The following is a 21,155-nucleotide window of genomic DNA, read 5'->3' on the forward strand; positions in this document are numbered from 1 at the left end:
TTATATCAATTTTCATTTTCAGTTAAAAATGAGAATACAAGGGCAACATTATGTGAATAAAGAATATAAGAATATTATATGTCAACAGGGACAAATTGCCAAGGCTTTTTTGCAAAATAGTATAAGGCAAAAGGGGATGTGAATGACCAGAAATATACAAACCCACTTAAACGTTAAAATCAATGTAAGTGTTTATTTATTATGATGACCAATATATAGCATCTACTTTTAATTTTCTCCCTGACTCATCCTTAATAACAAGTGTGTGTGAAATCACAATGAAAATGATATAACTAACTAGAAAATAAGATTCCATTAAATTTTTTATTTTTAGAGCCAACATTATTTTATGTGAAAGGTCAGAATTTTGTGTAATACTGTTTATATCATATACACAAACGAATATTAAGATAAATACCTTCTAGATGCTAAGCTTTTCAGATGCAGTAACGAAGAATCCAGATCAAAGCAACCTGATTGTGTCTTTCTTTGAGGAACCTACGGTCAAAATAATCATTTGTGATATTTGTAAAGGCTATAATTTTTTTCTTGAGTTGATAGAATACTTTTCAAATGAAAGCTAAGCATATCTTAAAAATAATAACCTTCTCCTGTAACAGCTTACTTAAAATAAGGCTTGTTATTACATAATATTTTTATTTTATTAACTAGTATGGAAAAAACAGATGATTAATAAAGGCACTTTTACTAGGTTTTGATTTAAGAAGTAGAACCATTTTTTTCTAAAACCAAACATGGAATCCCAACATATAATAAGACTTTTTTACTTTATATACTTCTGTATTTTGGGGCGGGGGCGGGATGGAAATAAAAGATTTATAGTTTTAACATAAAAAGAAAAAAAAGACTTAATGGTTATGGGAACCTGGGGTCCTGTGTTGCTCCTTTGCTCATCCCCACTACCTTGCACATTTTTAAGAATCCTGGGGCTTCCAAGACAATAGGTTTGAAAATTACTGCACTGGGGAGTTAGAGGCACCATTGAATACCAGATTACATTTAAGACAAACCACCTCTAGCACTAAATATCCTAAAAGTGAAAGACCCGAGTGTAAATTAAAGGTAAAATCATATACGACATGCCAGTTAGATTTGTTTCTAGAATTAATATTGCATGAGTATCTGAGTGATTAGTCTAATTGGTGACAAAGAAAAACATGACACTGAAAGTCTAAACAACCTCAATATTTTTGAGAGTTGTACAAGTGTACCATATGATTTTTTTGTAGTCAGCACTTAATGTGAAATTTTCAACCTAAACTATCACTCTTCAATTCTGGAAAGGTCTTTACCTTCATTTCTTCTAATATTGCATTTTCCTTATTCCATCTAGTCCTCCTTTCGGAATTTCTACTGGACTTATGTTGAGCATCTTATTTTATCGTCCATGGCTCTTTCATATTTTACCATCCCTCTTCCTCACTGTACCTCATTCTAGGTGCTTTTCTTAATATCTGTCTAATCCAGTCACTAAATCTATCCAGGTTATTCTAGTCCACTGTTTAATCCATCTGTATGTGTATGTACATGTGTGTATACTCTTAAATTGTAATATTTTTTATATGTAGACTATCTATTTATTTCTTCCAAATCCAAATGATTCTTCATCTCAACCCTCTGTCTTTACCTTCATTAATCTCTTGGAACATTTTAAACAGAATTGTTTTTTTACTCTTTTTCAGGTTGCTCTGATAACAGGATTCCTAAATGTGAATTCTTCCACTTCTTGCTACTGCTGATTCTTTTAAAGTACTTTGTATTTTTTTTTTCTTCCCAGATCATCTTCAGCAGAAGTTATTTTCCATGAAAACAAATCCTTCGCTATAGATGTGGGATAGTTTCATGTTCCCTTTGCTGAGACTCAATGAATTTCACAGGTTCCAATTTAGTTTTATGGTTATTTCATAGCTAGATGTTTCTGAAACTCATCAACTACACAAATTCAGAACCCGTACAATGAGTGGCTTAGGTTTAGGTCACAATTCTTTTGGGGGCTTCTTTTCCCATCCACTATATACCTCCCTGTTGCACCCCTTAATAGGTAAATTTTTTCCTCTTTTCCCATCTCTGGAAGGGGAGTCCACCCTTGTTTCTACTTTTATGACAAGTCTGGTATTAGGTCCCAGCTATGACTGGTGCAGACTTGGAGTTTTGACTCCTGTCCCAGCAGGGGCATTAAACCTTAGCACTATCTTAGGTTTAGATAGCCTGGAGGGCCATAATTTGCCCAAGTTAGTATTCATAGATTTATCTTTCTTGCTCTTACATTATATGTATTTACAAGTTTTGTCATATTTTACCCCGGATATCTGTGTTTAGGAAGGAGGAGGGGGTCTTCCTATATCGACTCAGTCTAACATATTGAATAGAAGTCTGTAGTGTTTTTTATACCAGAATGATGCTGATAAATGATTTGCAGACATTTTAGATAATTGCAAGTTCTAAACATGAGATCAGAGAAAACTACTTACGGGACTTGAAAGAAGAGGCAATCCAGTTCGAGGATGAAAGGCTCTTGTTGAGGTTCCATCCAAAGAATGAAAATTATGTTTCCGCCAGACACTTGAATGTTTCAATGGCATAGTCCTCTGCTAGGAAAAGAATTAGATTTTAATAGTAATATTTTTTGGTCTTAGACTCATTTCTAATATGTACTGAGGTACTACATGGTGGTAAAGCTAATGATCTATATATCTATATTTATACATACACATACACTTTAATCAGAAAACAATATCAGCAGTTTTTTCTAAGTTGCTGAATAAACTCAAATATTCTAAAGAAAATGTATTCTTTAGAAACATACTTAATAGAACATAGTAGTATGTTCTATTGAAAGCATCGATACCAAAGAAAGTATGTTCAAATACTTTATCATATCTATAAATAATCAGTCTAGCATCTAGTAAGCTAATATTTGATTCTTTTAATTTGTAAAAAAACAACTACTCACAGGTAGAAAAAGCATAATATTCTAAAATAGAAAACTGTCCATTTTTAAGAGACATTCTCTGAGGATATAATTTGGTGGGGCATGATACAGAAATATAGTAAACATGAATTTAAAAATATATCTCATGCAGTCACAGTACCATGTTTTTGAAGTGATACAGGAAGTAGGCCAAAGGGCTAGGAATTCATAAAAACATGAATAAAAAATTTAAAAAATAATTTGGTTTCTGGCTCTACTATTTACTAGTGTTGTAACCTTGGCAAGTTCCTCTACAGGCCTAGGGTCCTTATTTGTAAACTGGAATTAATAATAGAACCTAATACCTCATAGTGTAGTAGAAGGATTAAGTAAGCCAATGTGTGTAAAATATTCAGAAGAATGCCTGGGTACATAGTAAATGCTGTATGAAAAAATGTGCATGAAAAAATGAAACTTAGTGGCTTGAAAAATGTAATGGCCAAATTAAGCCTCCCTATTGAGTACAGGAAAGGATCATGAAAAGCTATAGTCTTAAGGCCAGGGTAGGTTTTCACAACAATCATAGTTTTAAGAAATTAGAAACTATCATTTGATTAAACCCATATGTTAAAGAGATGAGACTTTCTGTTAAAAAATGTAATTGGAAATAAGGTACAATTGTAAAACTCTAATGCCCAGCAAAACTAATCTGAGTGATAAAGATAAACCAAGGCCATTCAAATTTGAATTAAGGCAGTTAAGTAGTAGTTTTCTTTATAATTGAGATATAAATTTGTGATACTACTTAGAGAAATGAAGACAATTTGAGCCTAATAGTAATTTTCTAAATTGAAAAGTGGTTTGGTAGAAAGTCAAATAAAATAGAAATAAAATATCTTTTATTTATATAATACATTAAAGGTTTACAAAGTATTTTAAAATCTATTATTTGATTGTCACCACAACTTCGAGATAGGCAAAAGAGATTTATTATTCTTATTTTTAAATTGAGGAGACTGAGGTTTTTAGAACTTATGTGACTTATTCAGTGTCACTCAAGGACCTAATTGTGAAGTCAGGACTGGAACCCAGGAATGCTGACCAATGGCCTAGTGATTTCATTATAGATATTCCTGAAATCTTTAGCTAAGCAGTGGCATAAAATAATGAGCATACTGCCGATGTGTGGCACACTGCCAGAGTGACTAAATAAACAATACGTTAAAATGAGTTTTATTTCTAACTCCTGTGTACACTCCATCAATTGTCCATAATATTGAAATAAAAAAAGGCAACAGGAAGAATTAACCTAGCACTTGCTCTCAAATGAGTTATTTGCAAAGATGTTAATACTAGTTCTATAGCAGGTTTATTATATCAGACTGTATGTTCTATAGATACTGGGCACTCAGGATCTTTATATGTAGATCTCCTAGAAACATAATTCAAACCATAACAGACGTTTTAGAATTACATTTGAAATATTAGATATTACCTACCAATACCTCTGTATTTTTCAGTCGTTCACATGTAGACAAACAATCTTTTACACTCTTCCTCTGAGAACGGTTTTGAGATTTTTCACCAATTGGATCTTCTTTCTTATCCTGTTCATTTTTCAATTGGTCTGACTTTTTGCATTTGAAGTCTTCATTATCTTTATTGAGATAATTTTCTATACTATTAAGTTGCATATTTTGCTCACATGTTGTAGGCTTTTTTGAGTCTTTGTTTGAGCACTTGTTTTCATATTTGTTCAAATATCCAGATATTTCCAACATAGACACTTTTGAGTCTTTTTTTTTTGAATTATCAAATTGGTGATTGTTAAAAGATTCTGGATTACAATTTTCATTTTTTATTTTTTCCTTATACTTATTTGTGCAAATTTGTTTGTCAATACTGCTGCAATTTGAATACCGCTTATCAATTCCATTGCTAATTTCTTGCTCCTTAAATTGACACTCAGAACGTGTATTTTCCAATCTGATTGCCAAATCTAAGTTATTTTCTTTGCAATGAGACATATTTGAGGGAGCCAATAAACTAGTGGCTTTGTTCTGTGTTCTTTGAAATGTATTTTGGATGATTTCACTAGGACTGTCCTGATATAGATGTCTTCTTATTTGCGGTTTTAAAGAAGACTTGACTTTACTATTGCATTTAAAAGAACTAAAAGATTTGGTAGGTATTAAGTTTCCCCCTTCATTGCAGTCTTCTAACAAGGAAAATTTTGTATTAGAAATGGAAACAGAGGCCTCATTCTTGTTTTTCTTCAACAAATTTTTGTCTTCATATGAACTCCTAAACACTTTAGAAGGAACTGAACTGGAGTCACACAGGTTGAATGATTGCCGGGGCATATGTGATACCGTTGGATCAATATGCTCCAAGTGTTGAGCAATCCTTGCAATAACATCTTGCCGTTCCTGGAGTAAAGAGCCTATTAAAGGATTAGTCTCACCAACAGACTGACGAGAATAAAGACCATTAGAAGTGCAAGTTTCACTTCGAGGAGTTTCTGGTTTTGCTCGAATTTTCCCCTCACTGGCATCTTCCGAAGAGGTAAGCTCTGGACTACCAAAAGAAATGGAGAAAGTTTCTTTACATTTTCTCATGTTTTCATTTTCTTGTGAAACACGGAAAAGTTTAGAATTACGTGAACTAGATTCTTGCGTATTAAATGCATGTCCAGAAACATGTGAACTGCTTGGATCGCAATGAATCAAATGCTGAGCAATTCTTGCAATAACATCTTGTCGCTCCTGAATTAAAGAGCCTATTAAGGGATTAGTCTCACCAACTGACTGCCAGGAACTCTGGTGGCTAGAGACACTGGAATCAATCACTGAAAGTGATTTTATAGTTCTCACTGGTGTTTCTTGAGACTTTTTATCTCCTATACCACGGAAGCCCAGAATGTTGGCTTGACATGTTCCATAGTCAGATTTACTGCCAGTGCCTGGATATAGTTTGCCATTTTTGACAGCTGCAGTATATTCTGGAGTTGTGCCATTTTTTACATGTAATACACTTTCAGGTGCCATGGTCCAAGTTTGTTTGCTACACAGACGCTGTGAACTGTTGGTACTACATTGTTCTGCTTCGTTAGAATTGCGGTGCTGATGGGCTTTAAGTTCACGTTCTTGAATTCTTTTCTCATACAGGCCAATATTAGTGTGAATACTACAGGTCAAAACTGGGTAATTCGATTGTCTGGGCAAGGACTGAACGCTGACTTTCAAGGCCACATTGTGAGAAACATTGGGAACAGGAAACACATGTTCAGTTGGAGTCTGTGAAAAATTCCATTGTAGGTCTACATCGGCAGCACTGATTCTGGAATCACACAGAAAAACATAGAATCAATGGGTTATAAAATATATACCATTATTATATATTATTTAAACATTTTAAACAGCCATCTACTTATCTTTGTTTGCATCAATTACTATTGAGGTTTAACTTTTAGCTACTTAACCATGCATGTCATCCTGATAAAACCAACACAAGAAGTGTGGTAGATTATGTATGGAATAGAGATGACCTTTTAAAGAACACCAAAGAACTTAAGCATTAAATCTGAAGAATATTATAATTTACAATCTTTTGTCAAAACAAACAAAGAACTTCGTAGTTACCACTAAATAATTGGATTCAGTTAGTTCTATTGTGTAAGGTGATTAGGAGGTACTCTCTATTTCATGGCCACCTGCCTAAAGAGACAATTAAAGAGTTGTTTAGCAGCCTGTATGTTTATAGTGTTTGAAATGCCAAAAAGTAAGTAAGGCTACCATTACGGAAATTCAGCAGCCCAGAAAGTTTTTCCACTTTATTTATGATAGCAGCACTAAGTTCACTATTGGTTCTCTAAAGCAAGTTTAAAAGTTCTCTGAAAACTATTCTATACCAAATTTAAACCAAGAAACAAAATTTACACTGATTCACATCTACATTTCTCTAATTTGTTTTGAGAAAAAAAGTCAGTAAATTTCACCCACTTATATTTAGAAATGAAGGAATAAAATACTTAAAAGGCAAAATGTCATTCAGTAGATAACCAATGTAGTTGAATACACACTGTATCCTTTTTTGCCCTATACATACCTGTAAAGAATATTTCGTGGAATAGCACCATGAGAAACACTCAGCCAAGCACTTAATTGAGAAAAGAACACAAATGAGCGGACAGCCAATAGAAGAGTCTTTTCTTCAATAAATCGATCACCACTCCTAAGGGAAGTAAAAAAAACATCATCTAAATGTCAGCAAGTACAAAATGAATGAATTTTAGAAAAATAGAAACTGAAATAAACATATCACTTTGGATGCGTGCTTTCAAGAGTATAGGAGTGAATTTACTGGTGGTGTCACTTGAAGTCACATAAGAACTAAATATCTAAATTTTACTACATAAATAGAGGGATTCGAAGATAGGGTATATTATTAAAATAATGTCTAGAAAGCAGTGGAAACATGATTGACCAAGAACAACTTCAAACGGGGTTCTACAACTTACTGTCGAGGAACCGGCTCCAATATCCATCTTTCTAATAATAACGCATCTTGCTTAATTGCAGGATCATTTAGATCAATTCCTTCTGTGGTGGGCCCATCATCGCTGTAGCAACAGTCTGGCAGTAGCATCACTTCCACCATGATTGGAAGGTTATTCTTCCACAACAATGCAACTTCAGACCTGGTTCGTCTGGCTTGTCGACACTTAGGAAAAAATGAATAAAGCGAAATGTCTTAATAACTCACATAATTTTGTATTTAAATTTGAAAATTACCATTGTTAAGTATACATCTGTTTGAGAAATGAGCCATCAGTTGTAGAACTTGCTTAGACTTGTCTGTTTAAGTTTCCTCATTAATGAATTAACACTAATGAGCTCTAGAGTGCAAGGTTTAGTACTGAACAAAATTTATGATGCAAAATTTTTTTTGGGAGGGAATATCTTTGCTTTATCATGTAGGAAAAGAACTGCCATGCACAATGTTTGACAGGCCTCGAGGTGGCCCAGCTTTGCCTAGTTTGTTAATTACTCATCATTACAGAGGAGATTCATTCTAAGTGAACACCAAGATATTAACAACTCGTTTTCATTAAATGCTGAAAATATACAAGATATAAAAAGTTTAAATTTTGGACTACATTTAAGAAACTAACTGGAAGAAAAATCCTTACAGCAAGTTATATATTTACTAATTACCAAAATAGATATTTTAACGCTATTATACAAAAACATTAATATGATAGCAGAAAGTATCCTCCCATTAAAATATATATATAAGCGGGAAATTGCTTCATGTGGGGAAATAATCATTAACATCAATCCACTAAATAAATAAGAACATAAAGTCGATGAGCCAGGGCTGAAACTCTAAAAATAAAAAAAGCTGAATTACGGTAGCAAACATCATCTTAAATTCAGTGAGTAAGAAAGGTAAGAAATTGGCTGCCTATCTGCCTGCTGATCAGCAAAGCTACCTACTGTGCCTTCAAGAGCCTTGTTTAACAGCCAAGGTTACTGGCTGTGGTCTAGGCTTAGGAATTTTTCTATATGGTTGTGACTAATTTTATATTCAAATATAAACATTATAATTGTGATGTAACAAAGGTGATGACAGAATTTATGTAGTTTATAGAGGTTTAAAAGAAATAAAATAAAAAGCTTTAGACACACACACAGTTCTTACCTGGGCCAGCTTGTCACTGCATTCATGTTTGGTAGTTCCTGGGGAACAGGACTGTGCTGGAGGGCAATGGAAACTTTCTGAGCGACCTTTCACGGAACATTCAGGTGTTCGTCCTTCTGTTATTAACAAGGCCAAAGAGACCAAGAACTCCTCTGCATCGTATTCAAAATATTCGTCTAAAGTATCTGGTATTAAAAAAGAGAAAGAGGAGCCTTTGCTTTAATGTACTCTTCATAAGAACTCATCTTTTACGCCTAAAATAACTACTGTCACATTCTGCATTCAAGTATATTCACTAACCAAGAGTGAAAAGAGAATAAAAATGAGGCAATTAAAATGCAGTAAACTCTTGATTCACGAAATACACAGTCAGGAGATGATGGATATTTCAAAATTAGGAGATGGACATTTCAAAATTAAACAAAGCTGGTTAAAATTATGGCATAAAAATGTTTTAATGTAAACTTCAGTTTAAATACCTAAGATTTAAGAATACTTTAATCCTATAAATAATTGTCTGGTTTTGGAAGTCAAATACAATAGTTTTCACACATAAAACTTCACCAATAGCAAAAGGTTAAAATGTTTTATGTCATATATTTTTAGCTAAGATGTTTTATTACTATTATTAAATATTAGAAAAAGATACAGTTCCAAATGCATGTTTCTCCCCTTTTCTCTCTCTTCCCTTCCTTAACCTGCTCCTTATTCTCCCAGACCTAATTCTGTGACGTGGACATTTACAGCCACGGGGTCCTTCTCTGCCTTTCCAATAAAGTAATGATAGCTGCAGAGGGAGAAATGCTATGATTACCCAACAGGAGATGCAGGCTCAAATTGCAATATATGAAGTGTGATATTTTGGGGGGTACTACGCAGTTCCAAACAATCTAACCTGCAGATATTTTCACTTGCAGTAATTTTAAAATTTCTCACAAGTGCTCTAATTTTTTTAAACACAGTTACCTTTCAAAATTATTAACCTGCTACACCGGTTGCACATGCATGCACATGTACTTTTTACATGCACAAAATTCGATTCATCATGCAATCCAATTAAGTAACACATTTTAAGTACCTAATATACTATATTAAGTCACAGGGTACACAGAGTTATACTGCACATAGCTCCCAGTCTCAAAAATATCAGAGATATTAAAAAAAAAAATAGAACACTACAGCATTTCATAAATTCCAAAGAAGTTCAGATAACAGTGGTAAATTTTGCAAAAGAGGTAGGTGTTGAACAGAACCATGAGAGAGAAAATGCAACTTGAGTGGACAATTTGTATAGAGAAAATGTGGAAAAGGCAGGACCGGAGCCAGATCGTGAACAGCCTTGAAAAGGTATGATGAAGAATGCTTATTTCTAGACTCAAGAAGGCTTATCAGGAAAAGATGGAGCCTTGAAAGCCAACTTTACTGAGTTGGTATTTGAAGACCATTCAGAAAAGTTTCCCTAAAATGACCATTTGTGAAACATAAAATAAAAGCTACACTTAGTAACATTGTCAAGGCATTGCCAGTTTTAAGTATTTTCTATACATTAACTCATTCGATCTTCAGAACAGCTCTTGAAGGTGGGGACTATTACCACCATTCTACAGATAGATAACTGAAGCACGGAGAGATTAAGTAACCCGTGTGAGACCACCCAGCTAAGAAGTAGCAAAGTTGGAATTTGAACCTACAGAGTCTGGCTCTAGAATATGGGTTCTTAACCATATATGCTTTCTTTCATTATGGCTATAAATTTTGCTTTTACATACTTTCATGTATGTTTGTAAAATTATAAATGAAAATAATATATCCAATATATATTTTAGTAATGTATTTTAGAATATTTATGACATAGAATTAGTTTCCAGGAATAGGACCCTAATTTATAATAAAACACCAGAGAGTAGAGTTTACTATAGTAAAGAATATGAATAGAACTGGAAAATTTATCCTGCTAAAGAAAATTCAATAGATATAACTTGATATTTTGATACATAGCTTACTCCAGATATAAGTTATGATTTTAGGGCCTCTAAAAACAATTTATCTTTACAAAAATAAAAAATGTTTCAAATTTAGACAAATGTAGACTGCTAGGTTTACCTACTAGTTACACATTTTAGAAGAGATAAATTATTTGATAGAAAACAGAAAGGATGTTACAAATTTTCACAGGCTATGAAGGACACATCATTGGAAATGGGGAGTTAATCAATCAGAACATAGTTCTAGAGTCCCTCTCCCTCAAAGATCTCAATGGGTATTGTGCTTACACCACAGTCTGACTGGTGGCCATAACTGGACTGGCTGCTTTTGTAGTGGCAAATCTTCTGGCTCTGGAGTTTAGCCATTTTCTTAAAGCCTCCATCTGTTCTGTCCAACAAAAGAGGTGAACGATTTGGTAATTGGGGAATTTTTAAACAGACTAATCCATAAATGAATCGGACTAACTTGAGAAGTCAATTCTTCATCACTAGGGGTGTTCAAGGACAGACTGATAAACACTTGCCAGGGGTGTCCTTGAAGGGATTTAGACAATAAGTGGTGGCTAGATTAGACTTGCAGGGGTTCTTTCAACCCCGAGAGTCTATGAATTTCTGCTCTTTAGAAGAAGCTCAGAAAACATCCAGGGGGAGAGGCCAGGACCACTAACTTCTTTCTTTGGCGGCCCTAGCCAGCAATCCCTCTGAACCAATACACTTATTGCTGGTATCCTTGATTGAGAGCAAAACCCAGGATAGTGCAGAGCTGCTTCAAAGCTCTGTCTAAAGGGAATGGAAGAAGGTGTTACTCATCACTGGGCTACTGTATCTGCTGTTCAGTTTACTTCCAAAGCCTGCCGAGGTAGTGGAAAGATTCCATGCCACTTATGACATGGAATAAAATGGCAAGATAAGCATAAGAGCAACCAGGGGGATTGCTAATAAGAAAGTTTCTTTAAAAATAACGTCCTTTGGAAGACAATCTGGAATATGAATTAAAATTCTCCTTTTATGAACTTATCCCAGGGAAATAATAGAACAAGCACACCAAGCTGAATGTTCAAAGATATTTGTTAAAATGTTAATACCAGTTAAAATTTTGGAATAAACCTAAATGTACAACAATATGAGACTGACTAAATATATTGTGGTAGAGTTATATCTAAAATAATGATATAGATCTACTTTTGACAAGTAATCTACAATGTAAGTGAAAACATGTTTCAAAAGAAAAAAATGATATGATCATGTGTTTGCATGGGCATACATGCATAGAAAAATATATATACAACAAAATATTATCAGTCTTATAAAGCAAAGACATAAAATAAATTTTAAATAAATTATTATTCTGATATTAGATAAATGATAAGGCCTAGTAACTGAAAAATAACATGTAAATGAAAACATTACCTAGTGTCACATATTTTAATTAATTAGAGTTACTGTTTTGTAGAACTCCTAGCAGGTAGGTCATAGTTTGGTTGCTTAATATAGGAATTTGTGAAGCCAAACACAGGTAAGAGTATACTGTTAAAAATTGGAATTTAGCAATTTGAAACTTTTTTCTTCTCTCTCTCGTTCACTTCCTCTTTCTCTCTCTTTCTGTCTTTCTTGCTTGCTTTTTAAAAATAACCCTTTTAAAAAATTAGGTAAAAACTAGACTCTCATACTGATAATATGAGAAACATATATGGATGGACTTGAGAATGGGTGTTAAGAATCAGCAGAAGAGGTTATGCTCAAAGAATTGGACTCTCAATTGAGATAACCAATATGTAGGTATTAAGACTTGATTTATTCAACAAATATTTATTATACACCTACTGTGTGCCAGGTACTTTCCTAGACATTGAGACTTGGAGCTTATATTCATTCTAGTGGTGGCAGAGAAAAACAGAAACAAATTAACAAGAAAAATATCAGATGGTGCTAAGTGCTAGGCCATAATTGTAAAAAGAGTGATGTGAGAGTTATTATGTGAATGCTTTATATCAAGTATAACATTTAACCTGAGATCTGAATGAGGAGCAAGTCATTCAAAAAGCAGGGGAAAGAGCATTCTGAGCAGAGGTCTAAGGTGAGAATGAATGAGTAATGTCCCTAGAACTAAAAGAAGGTGAGTGAGGCTGAAATGGCAGTGGAGAGAAGGAAAGTGGAAGGAGATGAAGTTTAGAATAGTGGTCAGGGACTAGATTATATAGGATTTTGAAATAGTGCAAGGACTTCAGATTTTATCCTTAATGCAATGGAAAGCCATTGGAGGATTTTAAGTGGAGAAATGATATAATCTGATTTACATTTTAAAATGATCATCCCGGCTGCTATGTTGATAATAGAACAGGAAAAAGAATCAAAGTGGATATACTAGTTAGGAGGTTACTGCAGTTGTGCAGAGTTGGAGATACAGTTTTGTAAATCATGGCATAGGGAGAGTATTTAGGGTCAAGAGTTACCTAGAGGAACATGTAGGGAACTCATGACAGAACCCTGGGGTCATTCCAACAAGGGGCAATCTGGTAGAAGATGAATCAGTAAAAGGAGCTGTCAAGTATGGTATCATGGAAGTCACAAGAAAAAAATATGTTTCAAGAAAGGTGTGATCTCAAACACTGGTGAGGTTTAATAAAATATAAATAAAGAACTGACCACTGGATTGGACAATGAGGAAGTCTTTGGTGACCTTGACAATAGCAATCTCAGTAGATGGTGATGATGGAAGATTGAATAGATGTGACATACACTGTCAATTATTCTGAAGGGTACAGATAATACATACAAAAATGTACCTTCCTAGTCTTCTCTTAATATCCATTTATATTTTACAATTGCCCTTTCTATAAAAACAAGATAAGTATTAAATATGCAATATCATCACTCATACAAAATTGTCTCCAACTCTCAAAACGAGATGAAAAAGAAGTTCCCTTATAAGTCTATGGGACAGGAGCAGGAGATTTTCCTTCATTATGGTCCTGAAATCCAGTCACTAAATCTTATTAATTTGTCCCTTTTAAATTTGTCTTGCAACTAAACACTTCTTTTTTTAACCTCGTTAGGCTCTTATTACCTAGTTAGGCTCTTATTACTTGCACCTGAATTACTACAGCAGTCTCCTAGCTATTGAATTCAGTGTGAACCCTTAAGCCTGGCATTAGGGTCAGGGTCACCAAACAGAGCATAGTCAGATTCTGATGTGAATGCTGCCTCTTGGAGTTATATACTGAGGTGACCCTCCTTAAGATTCAACCTTCGAAGTTTCGATTGTCTCCATCTTCACTTCCTCATCTCTTCTTTTACTACTCCCTACATGGTCTCTCTGTTCCAGCCAAATTGTTCTCTATACTATGCTCTGCTCATTTTCCACCTTGTGCAATTGTTTGTTCTTTTTTTAGCTAATAAACATGCATCCCTCCTCTCCTTTCCACCAATCCTGAGCTTTCTGAAGAGCTTTCCTGACTATTTTTTTTTTTTTTCCACAAAAGAGCTCTTTCCTAACTCATTTCCACACTGATCTTTCACTTAGTTTGTACTCTTCCCCAGAACTTACATAAGCCATCTAGGCTATGAATGGTTACTTCATGGTGCTGGCACAAAAGCTTAAGGTCATGAATCTCACATCCGCATGAGTGAGTTTCACTTTGTTCCTTGGACAGACTGTACTATAACTTCAGCCAACCTTCTCTCGAACGTGGGGCATTGATCACAACAAATATGACCATGAAAAAGGAAAGGACAGATCAGTGCAAATCAACCATCATTTTAGGAAAAACTCAGCACCATCTTACCAACTCATCTATTTCTCTATAATAATATTCTTAATATTTCATGGACATATATCTCCTAATGGGTTAAATTCTACATACATTAAACTATTTTTGGTTTCTAATCTATACATTCCAATCTCAAAGGTATGAGTTGTGTATTTGTTTTGAGTAAGAAAAAGATCTTAGAAATCATGAAGCCTACTAATCTACCTTACTTCAAGATGAAAATAAGGTACAAAGACCACCTTTTCTTGCTCAAAGTTGTGTGCTGCTGCAAACTAGAATCCAGTTTTCTTCATTTCTAGGGTAACTTGATTTATATACCATGAGAAGTCTTTAAGAATACAAGGTAGAGTTGATTTTTGTGACAAGTACAAAAAATAGTGGCTGTGGCTATGAACAAAAGAGCAATTTTGTATGTGCACTATTATTTTATGGATATTAGTTATACATATTTTCACTTACAGAATATGATCTTCAAATACCAAAATATTCTTTATTTTTGTTGTTAAGCAACAATAAACTTTAGCAAAAATAACACTTAAAAATCCTTAGCATTCTACTATAAAAAAGGCAAGTAATCTGTAAACAAACTTACTACAGACTGACTTAAAAGAGACTTTCTGGGCTAGCATGTGGTTTGTTTGAATATTTCTGCTGTACATTTACATTATATAATAACCACTGAAGTTAAAATTATGATTAAAGTATTGCAATATTCTGAGGTACCATCTGAAAAACTTAAGTCATATGTGTGTTTTTATAATAACCTAGCTTTTTGAAAATTGGCTATAAATTATAATTGTATATTTAATATTACCATTAATGTTTATTGTTAAATTTATTAACTAATATTCATTTAATATTATTTAATATTACTGACATTTATTATTAAATCAAATATTTAATAATCCAAATATTCAATTAAACAAACATGATCACCATTATTTTGAGCTGTGAAGTGTTTTATCAAGTGTTTCCTCATTTTAATTCTCATGATTGTAGCACAGAGTAATAGTTAACAGCATAAACTCTGAAGTTAGGCAATCAGTTCTTCTACTTGCTAGCTATTTGGCTTTGTACAAATTATACAATCTCTCTTTGCCTTAGTATTTTTAATCTTGTAAATAGGGATAAAATAGTATTGTCCTTCAGAGGGTAGTTATAAGGATTGAGTTATTATTTGTAAATTTTTTAGAATATTGCACCACATAAGTATTTGTCAAATTTAAAATAAAAATAAATGCACTGATGTAAGTTATTTCTCTCATTTTACAGATAGAAAACTAAATTTGTAAAATCATTTGCCCAAAGTCACACACATTATCAGTAAGTAGAGAACCATCTCTAAGGAATAGTTCTTACAATTAATTCTCAATTACAGAAGCTCATACTTATTTTTCATTTCACACAAAAATGACTCAAGCGTCTACCCTTCCAACTCAGGGCATAGATTCTAGAAAGCTCAGACAGATATATCTTCAAGAATTCCTGGTATTAAAAGACTTTGGACAGCTACTCCTTTCTTTCTTTATGTCTCCCTTGTTTAAGGCTCTATTAAATTTAGATATTATGGAAAAGGCCTAGATCATATGGTTCCAGAAGAAGCAAGAGGATATCCCATTTAGAAACATTATTCTTATAATGCTTGGAAAAAGCATACAATTACATCTGCTTATAAATAAAGTGTTTCGATGTTCTGTTTTGTGCATAAAAACACTTAAGAGTTCATTAAAACCAAGCCTGGTCCCTTTATTATCAAAGGAAAATAGCAGCTTCTGTGGACAAAAAAAGGGGCAAGATTTAAAAAAAAAAAAAAAAAAAGGCTAAGTCTTGGCTTCTGTATAGAATTCAGGAATTAAAGAACTCAAAGGAACTTCAAGACCTGTATTTTTTATTAATTTATGGATGAAGAAATTGGACTTCAGGGAGGTAAAGTGAATGTTCAGACATACACAGCAACATAATGGTAAAGTGAGGCTTTAATCCAAGATCTCCTGTGTATGCAAAATGTTAGAAATTTGAGGACTTATTTCCAAATCTCATCCAGTCTGCTTACCTAAATTCTACTGCCCCACTAGTCCAATTCTAATTCTGACTCAGGTAAGAATCAAAGATAGAGAATCAGCCTTAGGTATTTGTTGGTTTAGTATCAAAATCATTCTTGCATCTCATTCTGTATCAGTTATCCAGCCTCTGAGCATTAATTCTAGTCCTTACTGTAAAAAATTTTGGTGTCTAATTCCCAAATTCTGTGAATTCTAACTGAACTTTCCAGTTAACATGGCTGCTAGTCTGCATTCTTACTAAAATTCTCATTGTCTTTCTGCCCATGCAATCACTATGGACCCTATTTTTTTGCCTCTGAGACATAAGATGCTTACCTACCTCAAGTGTGTTTTTCAATATCTATTATATCTGGTATGGATTCCTATATGGCATGGGCACCCAAACTAAACCTTGCACTTTGAAAGGTGCAAAAGAAAAGCTGTGAATGAGTTGGAAAACACCAAAGAGGGAAGGGAAGCAGGAGTTAAAAGGTGTTAAAAGGAGTTAACAAATACACTCTTACAAACCGCACATTTTCCAATGGAGAAGTTGAAAATCTTCCAACTTCTTCCTAGTTCTCAATTTCGGTTAAATTTCAAGTCAGGTGGGAAGCAGGTGCAAAGAGAAATCCTTTCATAAGCTTCGGTGTTCCCACTGCAATTATCACACAACTGTAACAGCTATTTGTCTCTAATTAGACTATAAACTCTAGGCATGCAGGAGCCTGATCTAACATATTCACCATTTTATTATCAGTGCCTAGGACAGTGCTTGGCATATAGAAGGTGCTCAATGACTACATAAGCAAAATGAATGAGTGCTTACATGTAGCGCTATATATATAGCTAATTAAAAGACACTTTACATCAACTTGAGATCCATGCTAAAGTATGACCGATTCTGAAGAATTCACGTATTATAGGACAGGTAAGCTCAGATTACTGGCTGTACAATAAATGGCAGGTTAAAGGCGGTGAGGACATCAGGCAATGCACAAGAAGCCCTTCTTTGGGAGGCAGACACACAATGCAATATATATATACGACATACTGTTGAAGTGTACAGTTGAAACTTATTTGATTTTATTAGTCGATGTTGCCCCAATAATTTTTAATTAAAAAAAAAGAAGCTCTTTTAACTTCTATTTTACTATGTTTTTCTAAAAACATAATTTAACTTATTCACATTAAGATTTTAATAGAGTTGTTAACCCATCCACATACACACTACTAAAGTGATTATTTTATGTATGTTCTTGGGCCTCAGTCATCAGTGTCTCAAGAGTTTACTTTGTTAATTCCAACTTGATAGCCAGTCCTGTCATCTAATAGTGTCTTCTCTATAATGCTGAGAGCAGGTAATTTTGAGGTGCAGGTCTCACAAATTTCATCATACCGAATCAAAGGAAAAGCCTTGGCTAATTCCCTAATCAATAATTCTCTATCATTAATAATTAGCATAACTACCATAACCAATGGAAATGAATGAAAGAAAGGTAGGCTTAATGATTTGACATGTGGGAATGAGGAATTTCGATTATTTTCAATGCTTTGAAATATTTCTTAATTTTTTCTAATGCTGCTGCTGATGTTTGTAGACATTCTATCAGGCCCAGAACTAGTGTTTCGTGAATTCAATATATATACAAAAACTTAAGATGATTGTGAGTAAAATCAATATAAGATATTCACTAATTTTTGGATATCTTGATTCATAGTATCTTATAAAGCACTTCGAATTTCTTGAAACAAAAGATCTAAATAATGTGGAAAGTCAAATATTTCTATTCTAAGACTAAAAAAGAACCTCAGGGAATCCTGGAAGCACTGACGGTGCTCCTTTGATATGAGCTATGACAGGCCTCGTGTACTCGGAACTCAGGACACACTGAGCTCCTATGTTCTCTAAGTTACTAACAGCCAAGCAACAACATAAGTACTTAACTCTCTTCCCATCTTTGCAAACACTGCATAATATAAAACAGCAATTACCTACCAATTTGAATTTGTTTGCCACCATTATTTACTGTAGCATAAAAAAATACAATGTTATACAGTCTTTAAAACACCAAATTGTAGATAATAGCAAAACTTTAAAGGCATATATTTTGTCATTTAAACACGTTGGTAATTATGTTATAGATTAAAAGCTTACGTGACAAAGAAATATCGCATTTATGATTAGTATTTACATATTTTCTTTAAAAATAATTGAACTAAAATGCTACAAAGGCATAACACAAAAGAAATACCTCTTTTATAGTAGTAAAACGATTGGTGAGTTCATAAAAAAATTTCAGTCTAATTAACTTATTATTGGATTTTTCACCTAATTGTTAATATGGTATTTTCTAAGTCATATAAGAGTAGGAAGAGTTCATCAGAGGCTAAAGAAGGTAAAGCTTGTGCTTCACACAATTCTAAAAGGCAACTAGTGCTCTTCCCAGAGCACTGTAACTGGCTGCCATAAAAGATATCTCCTTTTCCTCTTCTATCTGAATTCTCAATAACACAAAACCCTTAATATATACATGCCATACCCATGGCTCCGTACCAACTCAACCACAGTCATTTGTGTGGAGGTAAGGGTATTTTTTAAAGGAACAACTAGTAAAGATTAAAAGGATAAGTGACTAAGAATTGGAATTAAAGAGAAAAAAGGGGAGAAAAGGACAGAGAGAAATATATAAAGAGGAAAAAACAAACAGCAGGAATATAAGAAGGGGAAAATATGAATGAAAGAAGAAAGAAAACAATAAGAGTAGAGCTAGAAAAGTTGAATAGATGACAGGGGGAAAAAACTCGTAAGGAAAGCCCTTTGTTTTCTAATTGTTCCTCAGACTCTTTTCCTAAACTCCCATCTTTCAAACATCTCAAAGTAGGCCTCCCTGTCTTCTCACACATTTTCCACTGGCACCCCTATAAAAGGAGCCCCAAACTTCTAAAAGGACTGTGTTCCAAAACTCTGTCCAAACTGGTAATTGAGCATTCAGAACAGCTGTTTTTATTAAGGTTCCTGTGGACTAAGGCAGCAAAGTGCTACACCAAAGGCACCACAGAGACTGAAGAAAAAATAAACAAACACCAAACCAAAACAAGGAGAAAAAATTTGCAATCTAAATAACCAACAAAAAATGAGTATCCAAAATATTTCACCTAAGAATCCTGAGAGGCTAATGAACATAAGATGCTAATGAACATAAGATGCTGAACTTCCCTAATCATCACAAAATACAAATTAGAGCCACAATGACATACCATTTCCCAATTACCAGATTTTTGGGGGGAGGGGTGAGTGGGGGAGAATTAGTCTGACCAAATAAGTGTTGATAAATGTGGAGGTCAAAAGAAGTACTCATAAACTGCTAGTAAAAGTAAAAGTATATACTGATACAACCACTTTGAAAAATAATCTGGCATTATCTAGCAAAGAACTGCATGCTCTATAACTCAATAATTACTCCCTTAGGTAAATAATCCAGAGAAAATTTTGTTCATGTGCATTAGGAGACCAATATAAGAATATTCGAAGAAGCACTGCCTACAACAACAAAAATCCTGGAAACAATAACAAATGTCTATCTTATAGAATGGATAACTTGTGGTATATTCCCATAATGGGATAAAATAGTGGATATAAACATAAGATTAAGTGATAGCTGCATACAGTTTATAGAAGACTATAACTAGGATAATTCTATTTATATAAAAGTTTAAAACACAAGCAAAATTAAACAACATACTTGATGGTTATATACATATGTCAAAAAAGCATTAAAAAGTACAAGGGAATAATTAACCCACAATTCAAAACAGTAGATAGTTCGAGTGTGACTGGTGGGGCTGTCACTGAGGTGAGAGGCACACAAGGGTCAGCAAACACGGGACTGATAATGTTCTTAGCAGCTGCATGAGAGATTATTTTATTATTACTCTCTAAACTGTCTTTAATGCACATATACTTTGTACAATGTGCTCCATAATTTAAAAAAATAGCTTACTACATTGTCTCACATACATAACAAAAATAAATTTTAAAATATCAGTACGCACATGGAAAACTGACATCTGGGAATTCTGCACTAATGTAAGACATTACTATCTAGTGAAAAATAAGCATTGTGCCGGGATCCACGAGGTCTACATATTCCCATTATTAACCTCTTTTGTTCTAAGTTTGACCCTTGTCAGACTACACTACTTCTAAAACAAAAACAAACAAAACAAACCCTGCCAGCTTTAAGATTCAGGAATTTATGGAAATAATGTGAAGAATCCCAGTATCAAATAGTTAAAAAGACAACGCTCAATTTATAGCATTGTTTAATTTTCTATAGGATACAAAGCTGATAAGTCCAAATAATAAGGCAGAAACCTACGCCTAATTTGCCATATATATTATTTTTAGAATGAATTTTACCTTTTTTTTATGTAAGAATCAGGTTCTCAAGCATGATTTATTTTGAATTGAACACCAAATTTGAAAGCTACAATTAATGAAGTTAGAAGATTTCCTTGTCAGTTGGACAAATAACTAAAATGTTTTAAAACACATTACTGACCCAAGTAATTACATGACTCAAAATGTTTTCTTTTGAAATTAAATAGGCAGTCCTCTGCTTTCACATTAGCATGGTATTTGCTTTGGGGATAAGTAAATGTCACTGAATATACAATACACCTAGTCTACAATAAGGCTGCACAATTGCCACTTGCTTCCCTA

The 21,155-nt window shown here is 33.7% G+C and overlaps 1 protein-coding gene across 10 annotated transcripts in view; it reads right to left on the reverse strand.

Moving 5' to 3' along the window:
* Nucleotides 1-21,155, reverse strand: part of FAM214A (family with sequence similarity 214 member A) — an 82,785-nt gene that overhangs the window by 16,625 nt on the left and 45,005 nt on the right. For 8 of the 10 annotated variants that reach the window (XR_895624.2, XM_023527862.1, XM_023527865.1 and 5 more), the window contains 6 exons: nucleotides 8,636-8,820; nucleotides 7,452-7,654; nucleotides 7,040-7,165; nucleotides 4,432-6,271; nucleotides 2,493-2,612; nucleotides 419-498 (listed from right to left, as the gene is read on the reverse strand). Coding sequence is in view for 9 of the 10 variants with exons in the window: in XM_023527862.1 (XP_023383630.1) it covers nucleotides 419-498; nucleotides 2,493-2,612; nucleotides 4,432-6,271; nucleotides 7,040-7,165; nucleotides 7,452-7,654; nucleotides 8,636-8,820 (2,554 nt within the window). In the remaining variant the exon portion in view is untranslated. Of the gene's footprint in view, nucleotides 1-418; nucleotides 499-2,492; nucleotides 2,613-4,431; nucleotides 6,272-7,039; nucleotides 7,166-7,451; nucleotides 7,655-8,635; nucleotides 8,825-10,329; nucleotides 10,338-14,116; nucleotides 14,122-21,155 lie in introns of those variants that run through there. The other 2 variants (XM_023527866.1, XM_011355130.2) reach the window with 2 other exon arrangements.

The sequence above is a fragment of the Pteropus vampyrus genome, unplaced genomic scaffold (genome assembly GCF_000151845.1).
Source record: "Pteropus vampyrus isolate Shadow unplaced genomic scaffold, Pvam_2.0 Scaffold19, whole genome shotgun sequence".
Lineage (NCBI taxonomy): Eukaryota > Metazoa > Chordata > Mammalia > Chiroptera > Pteropodidae > Pteropus > Pteropus vampyrus.